Raw genomic sequence first — 22,035 nt, forward strand, 5'->3', positions numbered from 1 at the left:
AATAGCATGCGCTTAGATAAAGAGAAGGAAACTTAAGCACACAGTGCGTCTCGTGCACAAAATTCTTCAAGTGTCCGGACCGTGTCTCCTTTAAGAAAAAGACGAACTGGCCCTTTAATCTGTGGATCACATCGTTGACGTCAACGGTTTCCTGAACCGCATGCTCCTATTGGCTGGAGGTGACGTCAACCCCCGTGTTTTTCTTTGCCCCCCTCCCCCCCCACCCCCCTGCTACAGAAGCATGACCTCATCGTTTTAGTTCCTGAAACGTGCTAAAGTGCACCTTCTGTATCTAGGCCCAACCCCCCCCCCCCCACTCCCCTTCTACATACGTTAGACTTCAGCTAACACTCACCTAGCTAGCACCACGAGCCGGTTGACCGGTAGAAGAAGCAGTTTTACACCGTTACCGCGTCGCCATGTGCGTGTTGTTGGTGGCGCTGTAGCCGTAGTGTCCCCCCCCCCCTCATACATGGAAGGTCAGCTAAATGAGAAGCCTGCACAGGAGCCCGCAGGTCAGTGTGACTATTTATCGATGAAATTTGATTATATTACATACGCACACGCACTACATACCACAGTTACCTTAGCGGCTATCTGCGCTCGCACTGCTTCACACCCCCCCCCCCCCCCCAACTTCTTCGTCCGTCAGAGGCGCGCGCGCACCTCTCGGATTAACGCGAGCTCAGATTATCGATCCCTTGATTTTGACACGCGCCATTTTCGCACGTTTTAATGTGGCCTTACTGCAAGGTAGGTAAAATATTATTTTTTTTTTTTATATTTGCTAATGCTATATTAATAAAGCAGCCTATCTCAGGTCATTGGGAGTGTTTATATATCTTCACGCGCAGATCCGCGCGTCACACAAGACCAAAGCGACGCTCAGTGATCATCTCGATAGTAATTAAAAAAAAAACGTAAAAGTTACAATGTGAAGCAACGCTGTGCTTGATTCAGTTGCAGTCCAGCTCGGTTTGGGGCGCGCTTTGATTTTTGTTATTATCATGTAGCCAACCGCACTGTCCCATCCCTTTGTGCGTCCAATCTTAACAGCCAGGTCCATAAGTATTTGGACAGTGACACAGTTTTTGTCGTTTTGCTTCTATAAATATAGTGAGGAAAATAAGTATTTGAACACCCTGCGATTTTGTAAGTTCTCCCCCTTAGAAATCATGGAGAGGTCTGAAATTTCCATCTTAGGTGCATGTCCACTGTGAGAGACATAATCTAAAAAAAAAAAATCCAGAAATCACAATGTATGATTTTTGGAAATTATTTGTATTTACTGCTGCAAATAAGTATTTGAACACCTGTGAAAATCAATGATAATATTTGGTACAGTAGCCTTTGTTTGCAATTACAGAGGTCAAATGTTTCCTGTAGTTTTTCACCAGGTTTTCACACACTGCAGCAGGGATTTTGGTCCACTCCATACAGGTCTTCTCTAGATCTTTCAGGTTTGGAGTTTCAGCTCCCTCCAAAGATTTTCTATTGAGTTCAGGTCTGGAGACTGGCCAGCACTCCAGGACCTTGAAATGCTTCTTACAGAGCCCCTCCTTAGTTGCCCTGGCTGTGTGTTTGGGGTCATTGTCATGCTGGAAGACCCAGCCATGACCCATCTTCAATGCTCTTACTGAGGGAAGGAGGTTGTTTGCCAAAATCTCACAATACATGACCCCATCCATCCTCCCTTCAATACGGTGCAGTTGTCCTGTCCCCTTTGCAGAAGAGCACCCCCAGAGTATGATGTTTCCACCACCATGCTTCACGGTTGGGATGGTTTTCTTGGGGTTGTTCTCATCCTCTAAACATGGTAAGTGGAGTTGATTCCAGAAAGCTCTATTCTGGTCTCATCTGACCACATGACCTTCTCCTGTGCCTCCTCTGGATCATCCAGATGGTCACTGGTGAACTTCAAATGGACCTGGACATGTACTGGCTTGAGCTTGGGGACCTTGCTGCCCTGCAGGATTTTAAACCATGACAGCATCATTTGTTACTAATGTAATCTTTGTGACTGTGGTCCCAGCTCTCTTCAGGTCATTGACCAGGTCCTCCTGTGTAGTTCTGAGCTTTCTCAGAATCATCCTTACCCCACAAAGTGAGATCTTGCATGGAATCCCAGACCGAGGGAGATTGACAGTCATCTTGTGTTTCTTCCACTTTCTGATAAATAATCATACGTGTATATACATTTCGTGGGGTAAGGCCTTATTCAAATGGGATTTAACAACATTCCACATTAACTATTGTGGAATTACAGCCGTTTTTATACAGAGTCCCTCCATTTTCAGAAGCCATCAGTAATTGGATAAACTAACTTTTTTGTTGTATTGATTATTGTGAATTCAAATCATCACAGCATACTGGATAGGGTACCATATTCAGCCACTTTGTACAGCATCCAATAACAAACTGCTGTGACTATCATGAGATAAAGAGACACATTATAGGCCTCAAAGCTGTACTGGAGGCAGATGATGAATTTCAAACTCTAAATATGGGGTTAAGGTTAGGATTAAGGTTGTGCCTGACGTTGGGTAGTTTAAATAACAATGGGTGCTGCAGTTATACCAAAGCGCAGGTTGCGTACAGTATGGTATTAACAGCAGTGGCCTTTCTTAGAAAGAAAACCTGTAGTTTCAGCTACTCTTTGTTGGAAGGAACACTGGCTGTCAGTCTTTCTTGGTCTGGGGCTCCATGCAAGATCTCACTTTGTGGGGTAAGGATGATTGTGAGAAAGCCCAGAACTACACGGGAGGACCTGATCAATGACCTGAAGAGAGCTGGGGCCACAGTCACAAAGATGACAGTAACACACTATGCTGTCATGGTTTAAAATCCTGCAGGGCACACAAGGTCCCCCTGCTCAAGCCAGCACATGTCCAGACCCATTTGAAGTTCACCAGCGATCATCTGGATGATCCAGAAGAGGCATGGGAGAAGGCCATCCCTGGTTGTCAAGACCAGGCACCAAAGTGGCTCTACTCTACTCTTTTCTACTCTCCATGTTGGGAAAGTGTAATGACACGGACCCACAACAGGGGGCGTAAATGAACGGACAATAGATGAGTCAAAAATACAACACTTTACTGTTGTGAAATGTGCACAACGAAATACAGACAAATGCAGAATTTGGTTCACAATCAAATATACAAAGTGACGTGTGGGTAGGCTCGAGGATAGGAGACGTCCGTCCCGAGTAGAACCGGATCCCACATGATTTCCACTGCCACCGAACCTGAAGGATACTGGAGCCGCCAAGTCCTGAGTCCCCAGGTGGTCACCGTCTCCGACTGTCGGATCTGGTACTGCTGGCAGGAAGGAGAAGACAGAAGTAATGTGGTGGAAAACACCCCAGTAAACAGTTAGCAAGTTCTTTTGTATTAGTCGGGTGGGAAAGACACCTCCACCTCCTGTACACAGTTTATGCAGAGTCTGTAATCCTACTTATTGACGTTCGGAGTGAGGAGTGAAGCGCGTCACTCCTCCACCATCCGCGAACCCAGCTTCCAGCTGAAAATAGCGATCCAGACACCTGCAAAGTTCAACACACACGAAAACACGTAACGTGCGACAACACAACAACGGCTGAGAATTTACCGTGTAGGTAGTTGATCTCGGTGACGAGGTGGAGATGTCGTCCGGCTTTTGTGTGTGGGTGATGACCGGGTGATTGGTGACAGCTGTCATAGTTGATCAGTGACAGCTGTCACCCCGGCTGTTCCTGTGAGGCGGCAGCGCCCTCTCATGCCTGAAGCCCGCACTTCAGGCAGGGCACCCTCTGGTGGTAGTGGGCCAGCAGTACCTCCTCTTCAGCGCCCACACAACAGGACCCCCCCTCAACGGGCCTCCTGGTGCCCGACCAGGCTTGTCCGGGTGTTGCCGTAGAAATCGGCCAGGAGGGCCGGATCCAGGATGAAGCTCCTCTTCACCCAGGAGCGTTCTTCGGGTCCATAACCTACCCAGTCCACCAAGTACTGGAAACCCTGGCCCTTCCGGCGGACGTCCAGGAGCCGACGCACAGTGCAAGCCAGCTCCCCGTTGATGATTCGGGCAGGAGGCGGCTCCGGTCCGGGAGCACAGAGGGTGAGGTGTGGTGTGGCTTGATCCGGGAAACATGAAAAATCAGGTGGACCCGCAGTGAAGCTGGGAGCTGGAGCTTCACTGCAGCCGGACTGAGGACTTTGAGGATCTTGAATGGACCGATATACCTGTCCTTTAGTTTGGGTGAGTCCACTTGGAGGGGATGTCCTTCGTAGAAAGCCACACCTCTGCCCAGGCTGGTATGCAGGGGCCGGGCCTTAGCCCTCGTCCGGCCTTCAACAAGGCAGAACGGGCGGAGCGCCACACCCACGGCACCTCCGCAGGTGGGCCTGGACCGAGGGCACACGTCCTCTCCCTCCACCACAGGAAACAATAGGGGCTGATACACCAGACATACCTCAAACGGGAGAGGCCGGTGGCAGAGGACACCTGGCTGTTATGCGCATACTCGATCCAGGCCAGATGTTCACACCAGGCCATCGGGTGCGCGGACGTCACACAGCGCAGGGCTTGCTCCAATTCCTGGTTGGCCTGTTCTGCCTGTCCGTTGGTCTGCGGGTGATACCCGGACGGAGGCTCACGGTGGCCCCCAGTTCTCTCAGAAACTCCTCCAGACTTGAGAGGAGAACTGGGGACCTTGATCCGAGACAATGTCCACAGGTATCCCATGCAGACGCACGACGTGGTGGAGCAGGAGGTCCGCTGTCTCCTGGGCCATAGGGCTTCGGAGGGCCACAAAGTGGGCCGCCTTGGAGAATCGGTCCACTATCGTGAGGATGGTAGTCATGTCCCGGATGGCGGGAGGTGGTGCAGGCCTGGACATAGTCCCGGACGTCGGCTTCCATGGACGCCCACCAGAAGCGCTGCCGACCACTGCCACGGTCCTTCGCACCCCATGGCAGGAGAGTTTGGAACCGTGACAGAAGTCCTGGACGGCAGCTCTGGCTTCTGGTGGGACGTAGAGGCGGTTCTTCGGTCCTTTACCTGGGTCCGGGTTCCGTGCCAGGGCCTCCCGGACCGTCACAAAATGAATTTGTGATACCATCAGGAAAATGTGTGTATTCGTGACGGTATCACAAATGCATTTCATAACGGTATCATGAGGGGGGTCCTGTGGGGGTTAGGGAAAGGGTAGGGCTAGAAATAATAATAATTTAAAAAAATGCAGTGTCATGAAAATGTGACTTATTTTGTGACCAGACCACAAAGTGTTTACTGTAATTACAACTATACTGTTCTGTTTATTGGCAGGAAACTCCAATGAACTTTGTTGATCCTAAGGAGTATAATTACCCAGGACTGGTGAGAAAGAACCGCTACAAAACCATCCTTCCTAGTGAGTAAAGCCACAACATGAACTGATGCAGTCAATCAAAAATCAGGGGTCCGATCTTCCACTCAGCACAAAGCAGGAGACAGCACAACACAAGTGTCGTTGCTCGTGCACAACCAAATGAGGTTACTTTCATGCCCACGATCACATTGGGGAAGGAACGCATATAACTTCACTAATTGGCAGCTACACAGGAACCTGTACTTATTCATGACCTGCACATTTTGAGTCCATTGTCATGTAAAAGATGGTTGGTTAGAAATTTGAACAAAGACAATCTGTCCTTGTGTGGTTTTCTGTAATATCCTGAGAAACAATGTTTCTACCAGATCCAGCCATGATTTTATGCCAGTCATTTCACAATGACTTTACTACTGACAAAGCATTTAAACCTGTGAATTCAAGTGCCGCCTTTTGCATGAAGCGGTTTCTAGTTATGAATGATGACATTGTATCTATTTTAAAATAAAAACTTTCTAAAATGTGAATAATACAGAAATATAACGCAATGCTAAAATACCCTGGGCCGTAAGAGCCTTGTGTTCTTTATAATTTGCAGTTGTTTAATTAATTATTAAGATCCAGTTGTCTTACACACAATTTGTACTTGCTCAGTGAAGCTCCTCTACTAATTAGTCAATCTTAAACATTAATATATTTTAACAGCGTCTGCAGGAGGCTTTGTGTGTGCATGTACATGAGCTTTTGACAAAAGCGGAAGTTATGCATATCAAGGAATATTGGTAGATCATCCTGTGTGCATTTGCTGGTATTAATGAGACAAATTATTTCTCGCTAGCTTTTACATATATGACAAAGAGGATATATTTACACACAAACAAAACAGAGTTTGTAGCTAGCTATCAGCCTGTGACGTCACCATGGTAACATCCGCAAAATAAGTTCAGAGGTGTTATTAGGTTCCAAAGATGGCATTTTCGGTTTTAGAAGTGTTTTTTTCTCACTAGCTTTTACATAATATATGGCAAAGAGGATATATTCACACACAAATGAAACAGAGTTCCCCGTGCACCTTAACTGGACTAAGCGGTTGAAGATGTCGATCATCGGAGGTCGATGATCGACTTTGTAGTCGTATCATCTGACCTTCGGCCACGTGTCTCGGACACTCGAGTGAAGAGAGGGGCAGAGCTGTCAACCAATCACCACCTGGTGGCGAGTTGGATCCGCTGGGAGGGGAGGAAGCTGGTCAGACCTGGCAGGCCCAAACGTATCGTGAGGGTCTGCTGGGAACGACTGGCGGAACCCTCTGTCAGTGAGGTCTTCAACTCCCACCTCCGGGAGAGCTTCTCCCAGATTCCGGGGGAGGTTGGAGACATGGAGTCCGAGTGAACCATGTTCTCCACCTCCATTGTTGATGCGGCCGCTCGTAGCTGTGGTCACAAGGTCTCTGGTGCCTGTCGCGGCAGCAATCCCCAAACCCAGTGGTGGACGCCGGAAGTAAAGGATGCCGTCAAGCTGAAGAAGGAGTCCTACTTATCATTGTTGGTAGGTGGGACCCCGGAGGCAGCTGACAGGTACCGGCAGGCCAAGCGTGCCGCAGCCCTTGCGGTGGCAGAGGCAAAAACTCGGGTCTGGGAGGAGTTCAGGGAGGCCATGGAGGAGGACTATTGGTCGGCCTCGAAGAGATTCTGGCAAACCGTCCGCGCCTCAGGAGGCGGAAGCAGCTCTCCACCAGCACTGTTTACGGTGCGGGTGGGGAGCTGTTGACCCTGACTGGGGATGTTATCGGGCGGTGGAAGGAATACTTCGAGGATCTACTCAATCCCATCGTCACGTCTTCTGAAGAGGAAGCAGAGACTGGGGACTCAGAGGCGGACTCATCCATTACCCAGGCCGAAGTCACCAGGTGGTTAGAAAGCTCCTCGGTGGCAAGGCTCCTGGGGTGGATGAAATCCATCCTGAGTACCTTAAGGTGTGTGGATCGGGAGGTCTGGGCGGCTTTGCTTGAGCTGCTGCCCCCGCGACCCGACTCCGGATAAAGCGGAAGAAAATGGATGGATGGACGGTTGAAGATGTGTGTATGTGTGTGTGAAACAAGAGTTTTTCAACTAGCTCCGAGCCTGTGACTTCACCATGCTAACATCCGTGAAATACGTTCAGAGGTGTTAATAGGTACCAAAAACAGCATTTTTCATTTAGAAGTGTTTATTTCTTGCTAGCTTTTACATAATATGAGAAACATGCATATAACACACAATATAAAGCAGTTTTGGAGAAACCAGCCACTGATGTCACTGTAAAGCTCTACTCTGACTGGCTGTCATGCCCGCCACTCAAAAACATAATGGAACAGCGTCATACAGAATGTGTTTTTAACCTCTCAAAATACCTCTTAAAATATGTCAATGTTAGCCATCTTCGAACTTGTCCAAGGTCTGTGTCCCAAGAATGTTCCCTGTGAATTTGAAGATTGTGGCAGTAATAGAACTGGACTTATGCAGTACACAGACAGATGGATAGATGGACAGATGGACAGACAGACGGACGGACGCCAGGTCTTTGCAATAACCAATGGTTATATGTTGGCCTTTGCGTAAAAATTGTATTGACATGACTATATTTTTGTATGATATATTTATTCATGTAAAGCACACTGTTACATGTCATTTGGACTTTAAAAGAATCAATTGTTGATACTTTGATTTATTTCATGTGATACACAAAACACATCTATGACTAATTGGCTAAATACAATAGCTTTGCCACCTGTGCCCTGCACAGTTTACATACCATGTAAACTGCAATGTGGAGTCAATATAAGTCACCTCAAGGCACTTGGCAATAAGCGAGATTGGCATTCTCATTGTGCGCATGGGCTCATGGGTAGGAAAAAATCTGCTCAGGATAATCAAATGCCTGTTGGTGTCTGCTTGGTTGCACCAACTTGCACATGCACACTTGGAACTCCAATCTGGTTTATAGTGGTAAGGAAAAACTCCCCCAGGCTTTTTTGATTGTAGGACGAAACCCCAAGCAGATCAAAGTCAGAGGGGTGACCAATTGCTTTGGCCATACTACCAATATCAATGTGACAAATAAAACTAGGTACATTAACAAACTGTCAAAAATGCAAGACAGAGAAGCTGCAGCTAAGCATCCAAGTACTCACAAAGTCTAGTGTTCAGATCTTCAAGATGGGGCCTCGAATGTGCTAAAATATAAAATACTTGTCATTAAGAAATTTATATATAACTGAGTGGTTTATCTCTGCCATAACTGTATTATGTTGCTTTCTGCTTGTATTTGTACAGTGAATATACATTGATTACGTTTATCTGTCAGAATTACAATCATTTTGTTTCACTGTCTTATGGTAATTTCATGCTGTCCACTTCCAGACACTCATAGCAGAGTGATCCTAAAGTCACCAGATGAAGATGATGATTTCCTCAGCACCTACATCAATGCTAATTACCTAAAAGTAAGAAAGATCTTGTGCATTCATAACTAAAAACTTCTTTAATCATCTCTCTGTAATGTAACTGCTGGTGTGAAATGTGGGTTTGTTTCTCTTTTTTTTGTTGTTTTTTGAGCAGGGTTATGGGGGTGAGGAGCGTGCATATATTGCTACCCAAGGTCCTACAGTGAACACTGTGGGTGACTTCTGGAGGATGGTGTGGCAGGAAAGAACTCCCATCATTGTCATGATCACCAACCTGGAGGAAAAAAATGAGGTTAGCATGGAGGGGAAAAAGATGATTGGGTGGATGGTGTCATGATAACTCAGCTATAATTTGTGCCAATCGGTTTAATTTTCTGCACAGCAGCATTTGAGTTATGCTCAGTATTTCCGCTTCCAAAGCTTTGTACTGCACATGCTCAGTGTTATCTTCCCCTGTATAGTTGGGCAGTGTAAAATACTTTTGAAAAATTTGAAAATCATAGATAATCTACAGTTATTTTGTTGCATGTGTTTTAACCAAACATATTAAAAATGTCATTTAAATAAAGAGAAAGCCAGTGTCCAAGTTCTGAATGATACTACCAGAGGGAGTCACCTGGCATTGTTAACCTTTCAATTAATAGTCATTTTGGTTGCAACACCACTAAGCTCTAGTTAAACCATGTTTATGAAAAAAGTGTTGCTGTAAGAATTTTAAAAAATTCTATTTGAGATTTATGATGTCATCAATCACAACAGACAACAAAAATGTGGCTAAAGAGCCGCTAGCAACGAATTTGTTGTGTCTTTAATTTTAATCAAAATTAAGCTGTGCTCATTATGCTTCTTACAAATAACAAAAACACCTGCATGAATCTCAGATGAAATTGTTGTTTAAAATAAGCTAAATGGATAAAGTGATCTCTGGGCTGGTTCAGAAAATCTGGTGGTGTCTGTTGGGTTTTACAGAAATGTGGCAGAGTACTGGCCCGAGGACAGTGTGACCCATGAAGGTATCGAGATCACTATTGTTACGATTACCCAGGAGGATGACTACAGCCTGAGAGTATTCAGTCTGAAGGTGATATTATTAAATCTTTCACATAAAGCACTACTGTAAAAATGAGTTCACATGTACTGGGTTAGCTGCTCCAAAGAACGGGACAAACATTACCTGTTGATCACAAAAGAAGCCACAGAGCAGTTTCACAGTGGAGTCAATATTGGTGTCCATCATATAGAATTTCCATGTGCTGACAGAACTAATCTGGTGTACACCAGCAAACAGGAAGTCCTAATCACCTTCATGTTAAATGGTTTTTCAGTGAAAGGAAAGCACTACTGTGACCAAAATGATGATTACAGATGAACATCTAAAACAAGAAACAGTTTAATTCAGCATTTGTAGTGCTAATCTGGAAGTAGACCAAAGGTCCTGCTCTTGTGGATATCTAACAACGAAACTGACTTGAATAGAGATAAAAAAAAATAAATAAAAGTGTGAGATTTTGCCCTCACATTTTTGTAGATTAGTCGTGCTGGTAATTCTTATGTCATTGTGTCAAGTGTGTTTTCCAGTCAGGCATATTTGTTATATTGCCATGTGTATCACCGGATTCTGTAGCATGAAGTGGATGAGGGTCTATCACTCCCCTTGGATCGGACACCAGGTCCATTGCAGGTTACTTGCCCAGCCAAAGTTGCTACACATTTACAACTGGGTGGACTGAGACAGTGTATATGAAATATCTTGACCAAAGACACAGACATGTATCATGACTGGTAAGCACTCCCAGGTCTACATGTTGGTAACCCAACTCCTATCCACTGAGCTACCTGCTGTGTGAGTCAAGCGTCTTTCCATTTGGTGAAATATTTTTGTCCTGCGGTACTGTAACAGCTATTTAAAAGCAAAGTTACAAGTACAGTACTTGGCTGAGATGATAATGAGTGTTTAGTACATTCAATGATTAATAAAGTACTTCAGCCAGGCCGTTGTATAGCAGCAGTGCAGTGTGTGTTTGTGTGTGTGTGTGTGCATGCGAGGGTACGCATGAGTTAAAGTGCAACACTGATGTTGGCAGTTGCATCTTTCAAATGGGGCCCCGAAAGTTTGAAAATCAAGGACTGAAAATCAACAATTCAAGTGAGTATTTGAGATTAAGAGACTGAAAGTGTTGTGTATCACATGAAACGTCAAAAGAATAATCAGCTCTCATAAACGTAAAGTAACAACAGAGTTCCAACATCACTCATGAGTCATTGCATAAGATGCTTTTCTTTGGTCACGTCAACACCCATGAGAAAATTTTGATTTAAAAAGATGGTAGAAAGTTGATGATGTGATGTACAACAAAACCAAGAGGCTTTATGATGTCGAGGACAAGATAGAGTTGGCCATTAAAAGGTGCCACGATCATCACCAATTCCTATTTCTAGATGGACTGACTTCATGTCAAACACTCCTGTAGAGCTGACAATGTACTGATGGGACGGTGTGTTGTATGTTTTGGTCAGTGCATTAAGGTTCAAACCCCACCCCAGCAACATTTCTGCATATAATGTGGAGATGAGTCAGGAAGAGCATCTAACGTAAAACTTGTCTCAAATCAGCATGCAGATCCACCTTGGATCTGCGGGTGGCGACCCGAATCAAACAAGGGAGCAGCCAAAGGGACTTACTTAGATTAAGAGTAGGTTTCTGTTCAAGATCCCAATTTACCTTTTGTGTCACATAAAGTTGTTTGTCTGATTGAGGATGTGTTTTGTTTGTTTTGCTGAAAATATTTTTATGAGGCCACAGTCAGAACTTCAGTTCTGTTCGTGTGTATTTCATGTTTAATTGAAGGTCATGTTAGCATCAATACTTATCAAACCAAACATGATAATTTACTAAACGCAGCCCACGTGTGATTATTATGCACCAAGGGATGATTAGATAACTGAGTTAAAAGCTTGTTTGTTCCACTCTTCTGGCGTGTGTTGTTTTTTGTCATGTACTGCAGGAATAATTTTTGTCAGAGATATTAACAGGTGTTAAATTATAAACAAAAACAAACTTGCACTTGAATCAGGTAAGTGATTTGATGATGTATGTACAAGAACAGGAGAATTCTGCCAATTAAGTGGTTTTATGATTTTCTCTCTTTATTGTTTCATTGTTGTTGGGCTTTTGCTGTTTTCCTGAGTTTCCATTATTGCCATAGCAACTAAACCCAGAGGCATTTGAGTCTCTCTCTCTCTCTCTCTCTCTCTCTCTGTCTCTCTCTCTCTCTATATATATTATATACATACTTACATTTTTATACCCTCTTACAACCCAATTCCAATGGGATGTTGTGTAAAATGTAAATAAAAACAGAATACAATGATTTGCAAATCCTCTTCAACCTATATTCAGTTGACTACACCACAAAGACAAGATAGTTAATGTTCAAACTGATAAACTTTATTGTTTTTGTGCAAATATTTGTTAAATTTTAAATGGATGCCTGCAACACGTTTCAAAAAAGCTGGGACAGTGGTATGTTTACCACTGTGTTGCATCACCTTTCCTTCTAACAACACTCAATAAGCATTTGGGAACTGAGGACACTAATTGTTGAAGCTTTGTAGGTGGAATTCTTTCCCATTCTTGCTCGATGTACAACTTTAGTTGTTCAACAGTCCGGGGTCTCTGTTGTCGTATTTTGCGCTTCATAATGCGCCACACATTTTCAGTGGGCGACAGGTCTGAACTGCAGGCAGGCCAGTCTAGTACCCGCACTCTTTTACCATGAAGCCATTCCGTTGTAACACGTGCAGAATGTGGCTTGGCATTGTCTTGCTGGAATAAGCAGGGACATCCCTGAAAAAGTTGTTGCTTGGATGGCAGCTTGTGTTGCTCCAAAACCTGGATGTACCTTTCAGCATTGATGGTGTCATCACAGATGTGTAAATTGCCCATGCCATGGGTACTAACACATCCCATAACCATCACAGATGTTGGCTTTTGAACTTTGCGCTGGTAACAATCTGGATGGTATTTTTCCTCTTTTGTCCGGAGGGCACGACGTCCATGATTTCCAAAAACAAATTGAAATGTGTACTCATCAGACCACAGCACATGTTTCCACTTTGCGTCTGTCCAATTCAAATGAGCTCGGGCCCAGAGAAGGCGGCAGCATTTCTGGATGTTGTTGATGTATGGCTTTCACTTTGCATGGTAGAGTTTTAACTTGCACTTGTAGATGTAGCGACGAACTGTGTTAACTGACAATGGTTTCTGAAGTGTTCCTGAGCCCACGCAGTAAGATCCTTTACACAATGATGTTGGTTTTTAATGCAGTGCCACCTGAGGCGTCGAAGGTCACGGGCATTCAATGTTGGTTTTTGGCCTTGCCACTTACGTGTAGAAAGTTCTCCAGATTCTCAAAATCTTCTGATTATATTATGGACTGTAGATGATGGAATTCCTAAATTCCTTGCAATTGAACGTTGAGAAACATTGTTCTTCAACTGTTGGACTATTTTTCACACAGTTATTCACAGAGGTGATCCTCACCCCATCTTTGCTTGTGAACAGCTGAGCCTTTTGGGGATGCTCCTTTTATACCCAGTCATGACACTCACCTGTTTCCAATTAACCTGATCACCTGTGGAATGTTCCAATTAGGTGTTCTATGCACATTCATCAAGTTTCCCAGTCTTTGTTGCCCCGCCCCGGCTTTTTTGAAACGTGTTACAAAAATGAGCAAATATTTGCACAAAACAATAAAATTTATCAGTTATCACTGTATTCAACTGAATATAGGTTGAAGAGGATTTGCAAATCATTGTATTCTGTTTTTATTTACATTTCACTCAATGTCACAACTTCATTGGAACTGTGTGTATATATATATATATATATATATATATATATATATATATATATATATATATATATATATATATATATATATATATATATATATTCTTGGTCTTTCGGCTGTTCCCGTTAGGGTGTCGCCACAGCAGATCAATCCTTTCCATCTCGTCCTGTCCTCTGTATCTTCCTCTGTCACACAACCACCTGCATGTCCTCCCTCAGCACATCCATAAACCTCCTCTTTGGCCTCCCTCTTCTCCTCCTGCCTGGTGGCTTCATCATCAGCATCCTTCTCCCTATATACCCTGGGTCCCTCCTCCTCAGCACATCTCAGTCTTGCCTCTCTAACTTTGTCTCCAAACCGTCCCACCTGAGCTGTCCCTCTGATATGTTCATTCCTAATCTTGTCCATTGTCATTACTCCCAAAGAGAATCTCAACATCTTCAGCTCTGCCACCTCCAGCTCTGCCTTCTGTCTTTTTGTTAGTGCCACCGTCTCTAACCGTACAACATAGCTGGTCTCACTACTGTCTTGTAAACTTTCCCCTTCACTCTTGCTGATATTCTTCGGCCGCAAATCACTCCTGCCACCTTTCTCCACCCACTCCACCCTGCCTGCACTCTCTTCTTCACCTCTTTACCACATTCTCCATTTGAACAGTTGACCCCAAATATTTAAACTCATCTACTTTCATCACTTCTACTCCTTGTAACCGCACTATTCCACTGGGCTCCCTCCCATTCACACACATGTACTCAGTCTTGCTTCTACTGACTTTCATTCCCCTTCTCTCCAAAGCATATCTCCACCTCTCCAGACTAGACTCAACTTGCGCTCTACTCTCACTGCAGATCACAATGTCATCTGCAAACATCATAGTCCATGGGAAACTCCTGTCTGATCTCATCCGTCAACTTGTCCATCACCACTGCGAACAAGAAAGGACTCAAAGTTGATCCTTGGTGTAATCCCACCTCCACCTTGAATGAGTCTGTCATTCCTACTGTGCATCTCACCGCTGTCACACTATTCTTGTACATGTCCTGCACTACCCTAACATACTTCTCTGCAACTCCAGACTTCCTCATACAACACCACAGCTCTTCTCTTGGCACCCTGTCATAAGCTTTTTCTAAGTCCACAAACACACAATGTAACTCTTTCTGGACTTCTCTGTACTTCTCCAACAGTATCCTCAGAGCAAACATTGCATCTGTAGTGCTCTTTCTCGGCATGAAACCATATTGCTGCTCATAGATCTTACATGTTTTCTAAGGCCTAGCTTCTACTACTCTTTCCCATAACTTCATGCTGTGGTTGATCAACTTTATGCCTCTGTAGTTACTGCAGCTCTGCACATCACCCTTGTTCTTGAAAATAGGAACCAGCACACTTCGTCTCAACTCCCCAGGCATCCTCTCACCTTCCAAGATTTTATTAAACAATCTGGTTAGAAACTCCACTGAAACTCCTAGATATTTCCATGCCTCCACTGGAATGTCATCTGGACCAACTGCCTTTCCACTTTTCATCCTCTTCATAGCAGCCCTCACATCTTCCTTACTAATCTCTTGTACTTCCTGACTGTCACCACATCATCCAGCCTTTTCTCTCACTCATTTTCTTCATTCATCAGCTCTTCAAAATATTCCCTCCACCTTTTCACCAGACACTCCTCACTTGTCAACACATTACCATGTGCATCTTTTACCACCCTAACCTGCTGCACATCCTTTCCAGCTCTATCCCTTTGTCTGGCCAATCAGTACAAGTCCTTTTCTCCTTCCTTACTATTCAACTTCTCGTACAGCTCGCAATATGCCTTTTCCTTCGCTTTTGCCACTTCTCTTTTCACCTTACGCCGCATCTCCTTGTACTCCTGTCTGCTTTCTTCATCTGTCCGACTATCCCAAAACTTTTCACCAACCTCTTTCTCCTATGCTTTCCTGGACCTCTTCATTCCACCACCAAGTCTCCTTGTCTTCCTTCCACTGTCCAGATGTACTACCCAGTACTGTCTAGCTGTCTCCCTCACCACATCTGCCATATTGTCCAGTTGTCCAAAATTGCTTCCCCTCCAACCAGTGCTTCTCTCACCTGCTCACTAAATTTCACACAACAGTCTTCCTCCTTCAGCTTCCACCATCTGATTTTTTTGTTGACTCTCACTCTCTCTTCTTTACCTCATCCTACAAACAACCATCCTAGGCTGTCTAACGACACTCTCTCCTGCCAACTACCTTACAGTCTCTGATTTCTTTTAGCTTGCATCTCCTATCAAGAATATAGTCCACCTGTGTGCACCTTCCTCCACTCTTATTTGTTTACCCTGTGCTCCTCCCTTTTCTTAAAGGTAGGTATTCACCACAGCCATTTCCATCCTTTTTGCAAAATCACCTACCTCTGTCCTTCCCCATTCCTATCCTTGATACCATATCTACCCATTACTTCCTCATCATCTCTGTTCCCTTCACCAACATGCCCATTGAAGTCCGCCCCTATCACCACTCTTTCATGCTTGGGCACACTCTCCACCACCTCATCTAACACACTCCAGAAGTCTTCTTTCTCCTTCATCTCACAACCTACCTGTGGGGCATATGCACTGATGATATTCATCATTACCCCTTCCTTTTCCAACTTCACACTCATCACCCTGTCAGACACTCACTTAACCTCAACACACTTTTAACGTACTCTTCCTTTAAAATGGCCCCAACACCATTTCTCTTCCTGTCCTCACCATGGTACAACAAACTGTACCCACCGCCGATGCTCCTGCTCTTACTTCCCTTCCACTTGGTCTCTTGCAGACACAATATGTCTACCTTTCTCCTCTCCATCATATCAGCCAGTTCTCTCTCTTTACCAGTCATACTACCAATATTCAGACTCCCCACTCTCATTTCCACCCTTCTAGTTTTCTTCTTCTCCCACTGTTTGTGGAAACGTTTTCCTCCTCTTCTTCATCGTCTTCGCCCAGCAGTAGCCCAATTTCCACCGGCACCCTGTGGGCAACAGCACCGGTGGCGGATGTTGTTACACCGGGCCTCAACCGATCTTGGTATGGAAATTCGATTCTTAGTCTGCATAGTTGGGTTGGCTTGTTTTATGCCGGATGCCCTTCCTGACGCAACCCTCCGCATTTATCCGAGCTTGGGACCAGCACTCAGAATTACTGGCTGCACACGCTGGCTGAGAATTCATTTTTTCTCCCCTCAAAAATTTAACTCACAACACCCCATAACAACAACATGAAAAAAGGTTTTTGTTTTTTTTATTTTTGCAAATTTATTAAAAATAAAAAAATAAGAAATCACATGTACATACGTATTCACACCGTTTGCTCAATACTTTATTGATGTACTTTTGGCAGCAATTACAGCCACAACCTTGGTGCATCTGTCTTTGGGAAGTTTTGTGCATTTCTCTTTGCAGCACCTTGCAAGCTCCATCAGGTTGGATGGGGAGCATTGGTGCACAGCCATTTTCAGAACATCTCCCCAGAGATGTTCAATCAGACTCAGGTCTGGGCTCAGGCCAAGTCAATCAAGACAGTCACAGAGCTGTCCTCAAGCCACTCCTTTCATATCTTGGCTGTGTGCTTAGAGTCATTGTCCTGCTGAAAGATGAATCATCGTCCCAGTCTGAGGTCAAAAGCGCTCTGAAGCAGGTTTTCATCCAGGATTTCTCTGTACATTGCTGCATTCATCTTTCCCTCAATCCTGACTAGTCCTCACCAGTTCCTACCTCCAAGAAAATGTCTCCACAGCATGATGCTAGCCACCACCATGCATCACTGTAGGGATGGCATTGGCTAGGTGATGAGCAGTGCCTGGTTTCCTCCAAACATGACACCTGGCATTCAGGCCAAAGACCAAAATTTTTGTCTCATCAGACCAGAGAATTTTGTTTCTCATGGTCTGAGAGTCCTTCAAGTGCCTTTTAGCAAACTCCAGGTGCACTGCCATGTGCCTTTTATGAAGGAGTGGCTTCTGTTTGGCTACTCTACCATACAAGTCCGATTGGTGGATTGCTGCAGAGATGGCTGTCCTTCTGCAAGGTTCACCTCTCTCGACAGAGCAATGCTGGAGCTCTGACAGAGTGACCATCGGGTTCTTAAGCACCTCTCTGACTAAGGCCCTTCTCCCCCGATCGCTCAGTTTAGATGGACATCTAGCACTAGGAAGAGCCCTGATGGATCCAAACTTCTTTAATTTATGGATGATGGAGGCCACTGTGCTCACTGGGACCTTCAAAGCAGTAGAAATGTTTCTGTACCCTTCCCCAGATTTGTGCCTTGAGGCAATCCTGCCTTGGAGGTCTACAGACAATTCCTTTGACTTCATGCTTGGTTTGTGTTCTGATATTCACTGTCAACTGTGGGACCTTATATGTAGACAGGTGTGTGCCTTTCCAAATCATTTCCAATAAACTGAATTTACCCCAGGTGGACTCCAGTTAAGCTGTAGAAACATCTCAAGGACATGTCAGTGGAAATAGGATGTACTAGAGCTCAATTTTGAGCTTCATAGCAAAGGCTATGAATACTTATGTACATGTGATTTCTTAGTTTTATTTTTAATAAATTTGCAAAAATAAAAATATTTTTTTCACATTGTCATTATGGGGTATTGTGTGTGGAATTTTGAGGAAAAAATAAATTTAATCCATTTTAGAATAAGGCTTTAGCATTATGAACAAAAATTGTAATTTAAAAAACCAACAAGAATGTATTTCATGAGAACATGCATAACTACACAGTTGTTTTCTTCTTCAAGTGTGGAGGAGAGAAGCGTAGCCTGCAGCAGTACTGGTACACCTCCTGGCCTGATCAGAAGACTCCAGACAAAGCCCCACCCCTTTTAGAACTGGTACAGGAAGTGGAAAAGGCTAGAGAAGAAGCCCCACCCACCAGTGGTCCTATCATCGTCCACTGCAGGTACAGTTCAGCTCTCCTCTCTATGATGTTCCATTTCTTATGAATTAACAAGATCAATAATCAGTACTTCATAATCATTATTTTTTTTGCTTCTCCAACTTTTCTGTCCTTCACCCCTCTGTATTTTTATCTGAAGTGCTGGAATTGGTCGAACTGGCTGTTTTATTGCCACCTCCATCCTGTGCAAGCAGCTGAGGACTGAGGGTGTGGTTGACATCCTGAGAACCACCTGTCAGCTCCGTCTGGATAGGTCAGAAACATCAAATCACAAATCATCACTTAAGTTCTTCAAGGTGGTTGCAACACTTCAATGTTTAAAAATGTTTATTGTATTCAAATGGAGTGGTCATGACTGTTGCATAAAGGTCAGGTCAGGTAAAGGCTAATATGTTGCTTGCTTTCACCACACTACGGAGCCACCATGTGTCCTGGATGGCAATGACCGAGGCAGACAACTGGTCTATATCCATAACCATCTATAGCTGCAGACAGGTCATCATGGTTATTCTATTCCCTTTTCCAGTTGCTGAGGTGCGAAACACTGTCACACTTGCGTGATGGATCGTGCCCAGAGAAACGTGCCACAGGACCAAAACACCATAGTTGATGTTCCCTAAGGGCAAATGGTACTTCTCACGTGGGTTCTGCTGAAATAACACACAGACATGAGAAGTCTGTTGGTTGCGACTGTCAAACATGTTGAAAGAATTCACTTGTCTTGGAAGTGACATCATGTCTCTGGAGTCCTCAACCTTTGAGCTTGAGAGATGCCTGGGAAGATCTTATGTAGTCATGGGGTCATTGGACAGAGGCTTTTAACAATACCAATACTTTTGCTGGAGAGCAAAGCTTCTACTTTTTGTGGGTCCTGGTGCTTCCAGTCTTACTGTGTGGTTGTGAGACTTGGACACTAACCACTGACTGAAGGCAGGATGTCTTTGGTATTAGGTTTCTTCAGAAGATCCTTTCATGGTGCCAAAATGTCTTCATGTCAAATGAACTGTTACTTAGGGTGATTCTGATGAGGTGTACCACTTGTACTGAGAGACAAAATCAGCTTTGACATTGTGGCCATGGTGCACCTCTCTGAGTGTGATCCAGCACTCAGCCAAAGAAGGTCAAGGGGATGCCCACATTTCACCTGGCCGTGGCAGATACTAGATGGTTACTTTAAATGGGTCAGTTGTTTGCTTTGGTGTTGACAACTAGGACCCAGTCCTGGTTCTGTAGTGTGGTGGACAGATACAGTGACATGTGGCGCCTGTCGATGTTCCCTAACCTTACCTGATATATCAGTTCTCAAGAAAATGTCTGCTCCTAAAAACAGCTTTATGTTGGATGTTCTGCTTGACTAAAGATAGCAGACATTTTGTCCCTTTTTGGGAGTCCTTAAAAGGTTTCACTTTTACACAAAGCTTAAAGAAAAGGTGAGAGCTTTTTGGTATTTCTGCCCTAGTGTTTAAATCATCTTGCAAGAAAAATCACAAGAGATTACAAAACATGGAATCATTTTAGAAGTTAGCTCTTATTTTGTTATCCAGTGTAATAGGATACTTGAGAACAATGTACAGTTTTTGTTTTATTTTGTTTTTTGGCGGGGGGGGGGGGGAGGGGGTCTGGTATACTGTTTTAACATCATCCTTCCACACTGATCACAAAGGACCATTAGCTGAGCTTATTCAACAGATTTTTTTTGAACAGGTTCAGTTTGCAAATGTGTTTGTTGTTCCAGATGTGTATGACTAAATAGATGGTAGTGAGCTGCAGAGAGACAGCTACGTATATAATTATTCTTAAAGTACAGTTTTTACATAATTTAGTTGAGGAAAATGAGCACTTGCAAACAAAACGAGACGAAATATGAAATCGTGATTTCTTCTGTTTCTTGTCAACAATATGTCTTCTGTGCTTTCAATATTCATTGTACTAAAATTCATGACATCAGGACATGAACGTGAGATCAGTGTGTAGATCTTATGATCCCAGTACATTCAGACTGGATGCGCCTACACAGATAAGGTCACTCAGTGTATGTAAGACCAGTTGTGACAAGCAGGCAGACTTGAGACACCTATAAGAAAAAGTGTAACAGCACATATACACAGCCACAAGCATCTGCCGTTATATTCTTGTAGGGATGACAGCAGATCATTGAACCCAGGCCTTTCTTTGGCAATAAAAGTGTAAATACTCTCCCTCTGAGCTAAATATGGTGTGTTTGTGTTTCTCTGCACACAGGGGTGGGATGATCCAGACGTGTGAGCAGTACCAGTTTGTGCACCACGTCCCTCAGCCTGTATGAGAAGCAGTGTTCTCACACTGCCGAGGAGTAGAATGGGCTACAGACCGAGACACACCACTGTACACTTGCGGCCACCTCCTGGTGGAACGCACCATTGTACCTAGCATCATCTCAACATCACCCTTTAATCAGTTTAATAACCCAGGCTCATCTCTTCACCCCAGGCGGGTTCAGTCGACCGAAATTAATGGACATTTAGTAAAGCCCATAAAGTCAACTTAAAAACCAAGAAAAAAATCACATTGTGATGTCGCAGAATCAGGGTGAAAAGCCACAACGTTCAGGGTCGAAATAACCCAAGCTTGGCATCATTCCATATGTACAGCTGAGGGTTTTTTAAATCATGTTATCATACAGTTCACTGAGCGCTTGGCTGAAACAGCCACGTGATTATATAATGTATTACATTTCAAAAATGCTTCAAGCAAAGTCTATCTTTAATCAGTTTCCCAAAGTTAGTGTCCATAATGAAGGCCCTTCACAGCGTAAGGGCCAGCATCATTTAAATCTTCAGAAATGAGCAAATGCCAGTGTAGTGTTTAACATGACTTAAATGTACATGTTCTCATGAAGTATAGATAATTACAGCTTTTTTCTCTCCTTTTTTTACTTACATGATCACATATACTGTAAAATATAATATATATATATTACAGAACTCTTCCTTCAATTTTGACTCATTCAGGAGCCACCTCATCTTCAGGTTGCATGGTGCTAAGTGTTCATTCAAGGCATGTGCAATGTTAGGGAACATAGGAATGTATTAACATTAAGTTATTTATGAACTAATTAGGATTTCTGTGCAATCTACTGCAGTTTTTCCATGCTGCCTGTGCAGTTCTTGTGACCCATGATGTTTACAGTAAACAAGGTCATGCATTTAAGGTCATACAGACATACACCGGGAGGCATCACAGAACCCGTGAGTCTGAGACTCAGAGTGTCAGAAACTCCACCAACATATGCCGGTTGAGTGTTTCCAACGGGCAGGACGTCACAAGCCAAACAGTCAAACTCTCCATCTCAACATCCTTGTAAATGTGTCATGTAACACGAAGCTGTCAGGGCTGCTCGCTCTGTGATGCCTCTACATTCAACATTTAACGGTAGCTCAAACACATCTGTGAAGTAAGAAGCCCATGATTGTTGTAT

At 44.0% G+C, this 22,035-nt stretch overlaps 1 protein-coding gene across 1 annotated transcript; it reads left to right on the top strand.

The window, feature by feature from the left end:
- Nucleotides 1-488: 488 nt before the first annotated feature.
- Nucleotides 489-20,929, top strand: LOC117514948 (tyrosine-protein phosphatase non-receptor type 5-like). The gene is given in 10 exon segments (XM_034175517.1): nt 489-515; nt 5,302-5,386; nt 8,746-8,828; nt 8,944-9,081; nt 9,759-9,764; nt 9,766-9,870; nt 18,421-18,581; nt 18,718-18,831; nt 20,820-20,868; nt 20,870-20,929. Coding segments are annotated over 10 exon segments (813 nt in total). The 3' UTR covers nt 20,915-20,929.
- Nucleotides 20,930-22,035: the final 1,106 nt, after the last annotated feature.

This window comes from Thalassophryne amazonica, chromosome 8 (genome assembly GCF_902500255.1).
Source record: "Thalassophryne amazonica chromosome 8, fThaAma1.1, whole genome shotgun sequence".
Classification (NCBI taxonomy): Eukaryota; Metazoa; Chordata; class Actinopteri; order Batrachoidiformes; family Batrachoididae; genus Thalassophryne; species Thalassophryne amazonica.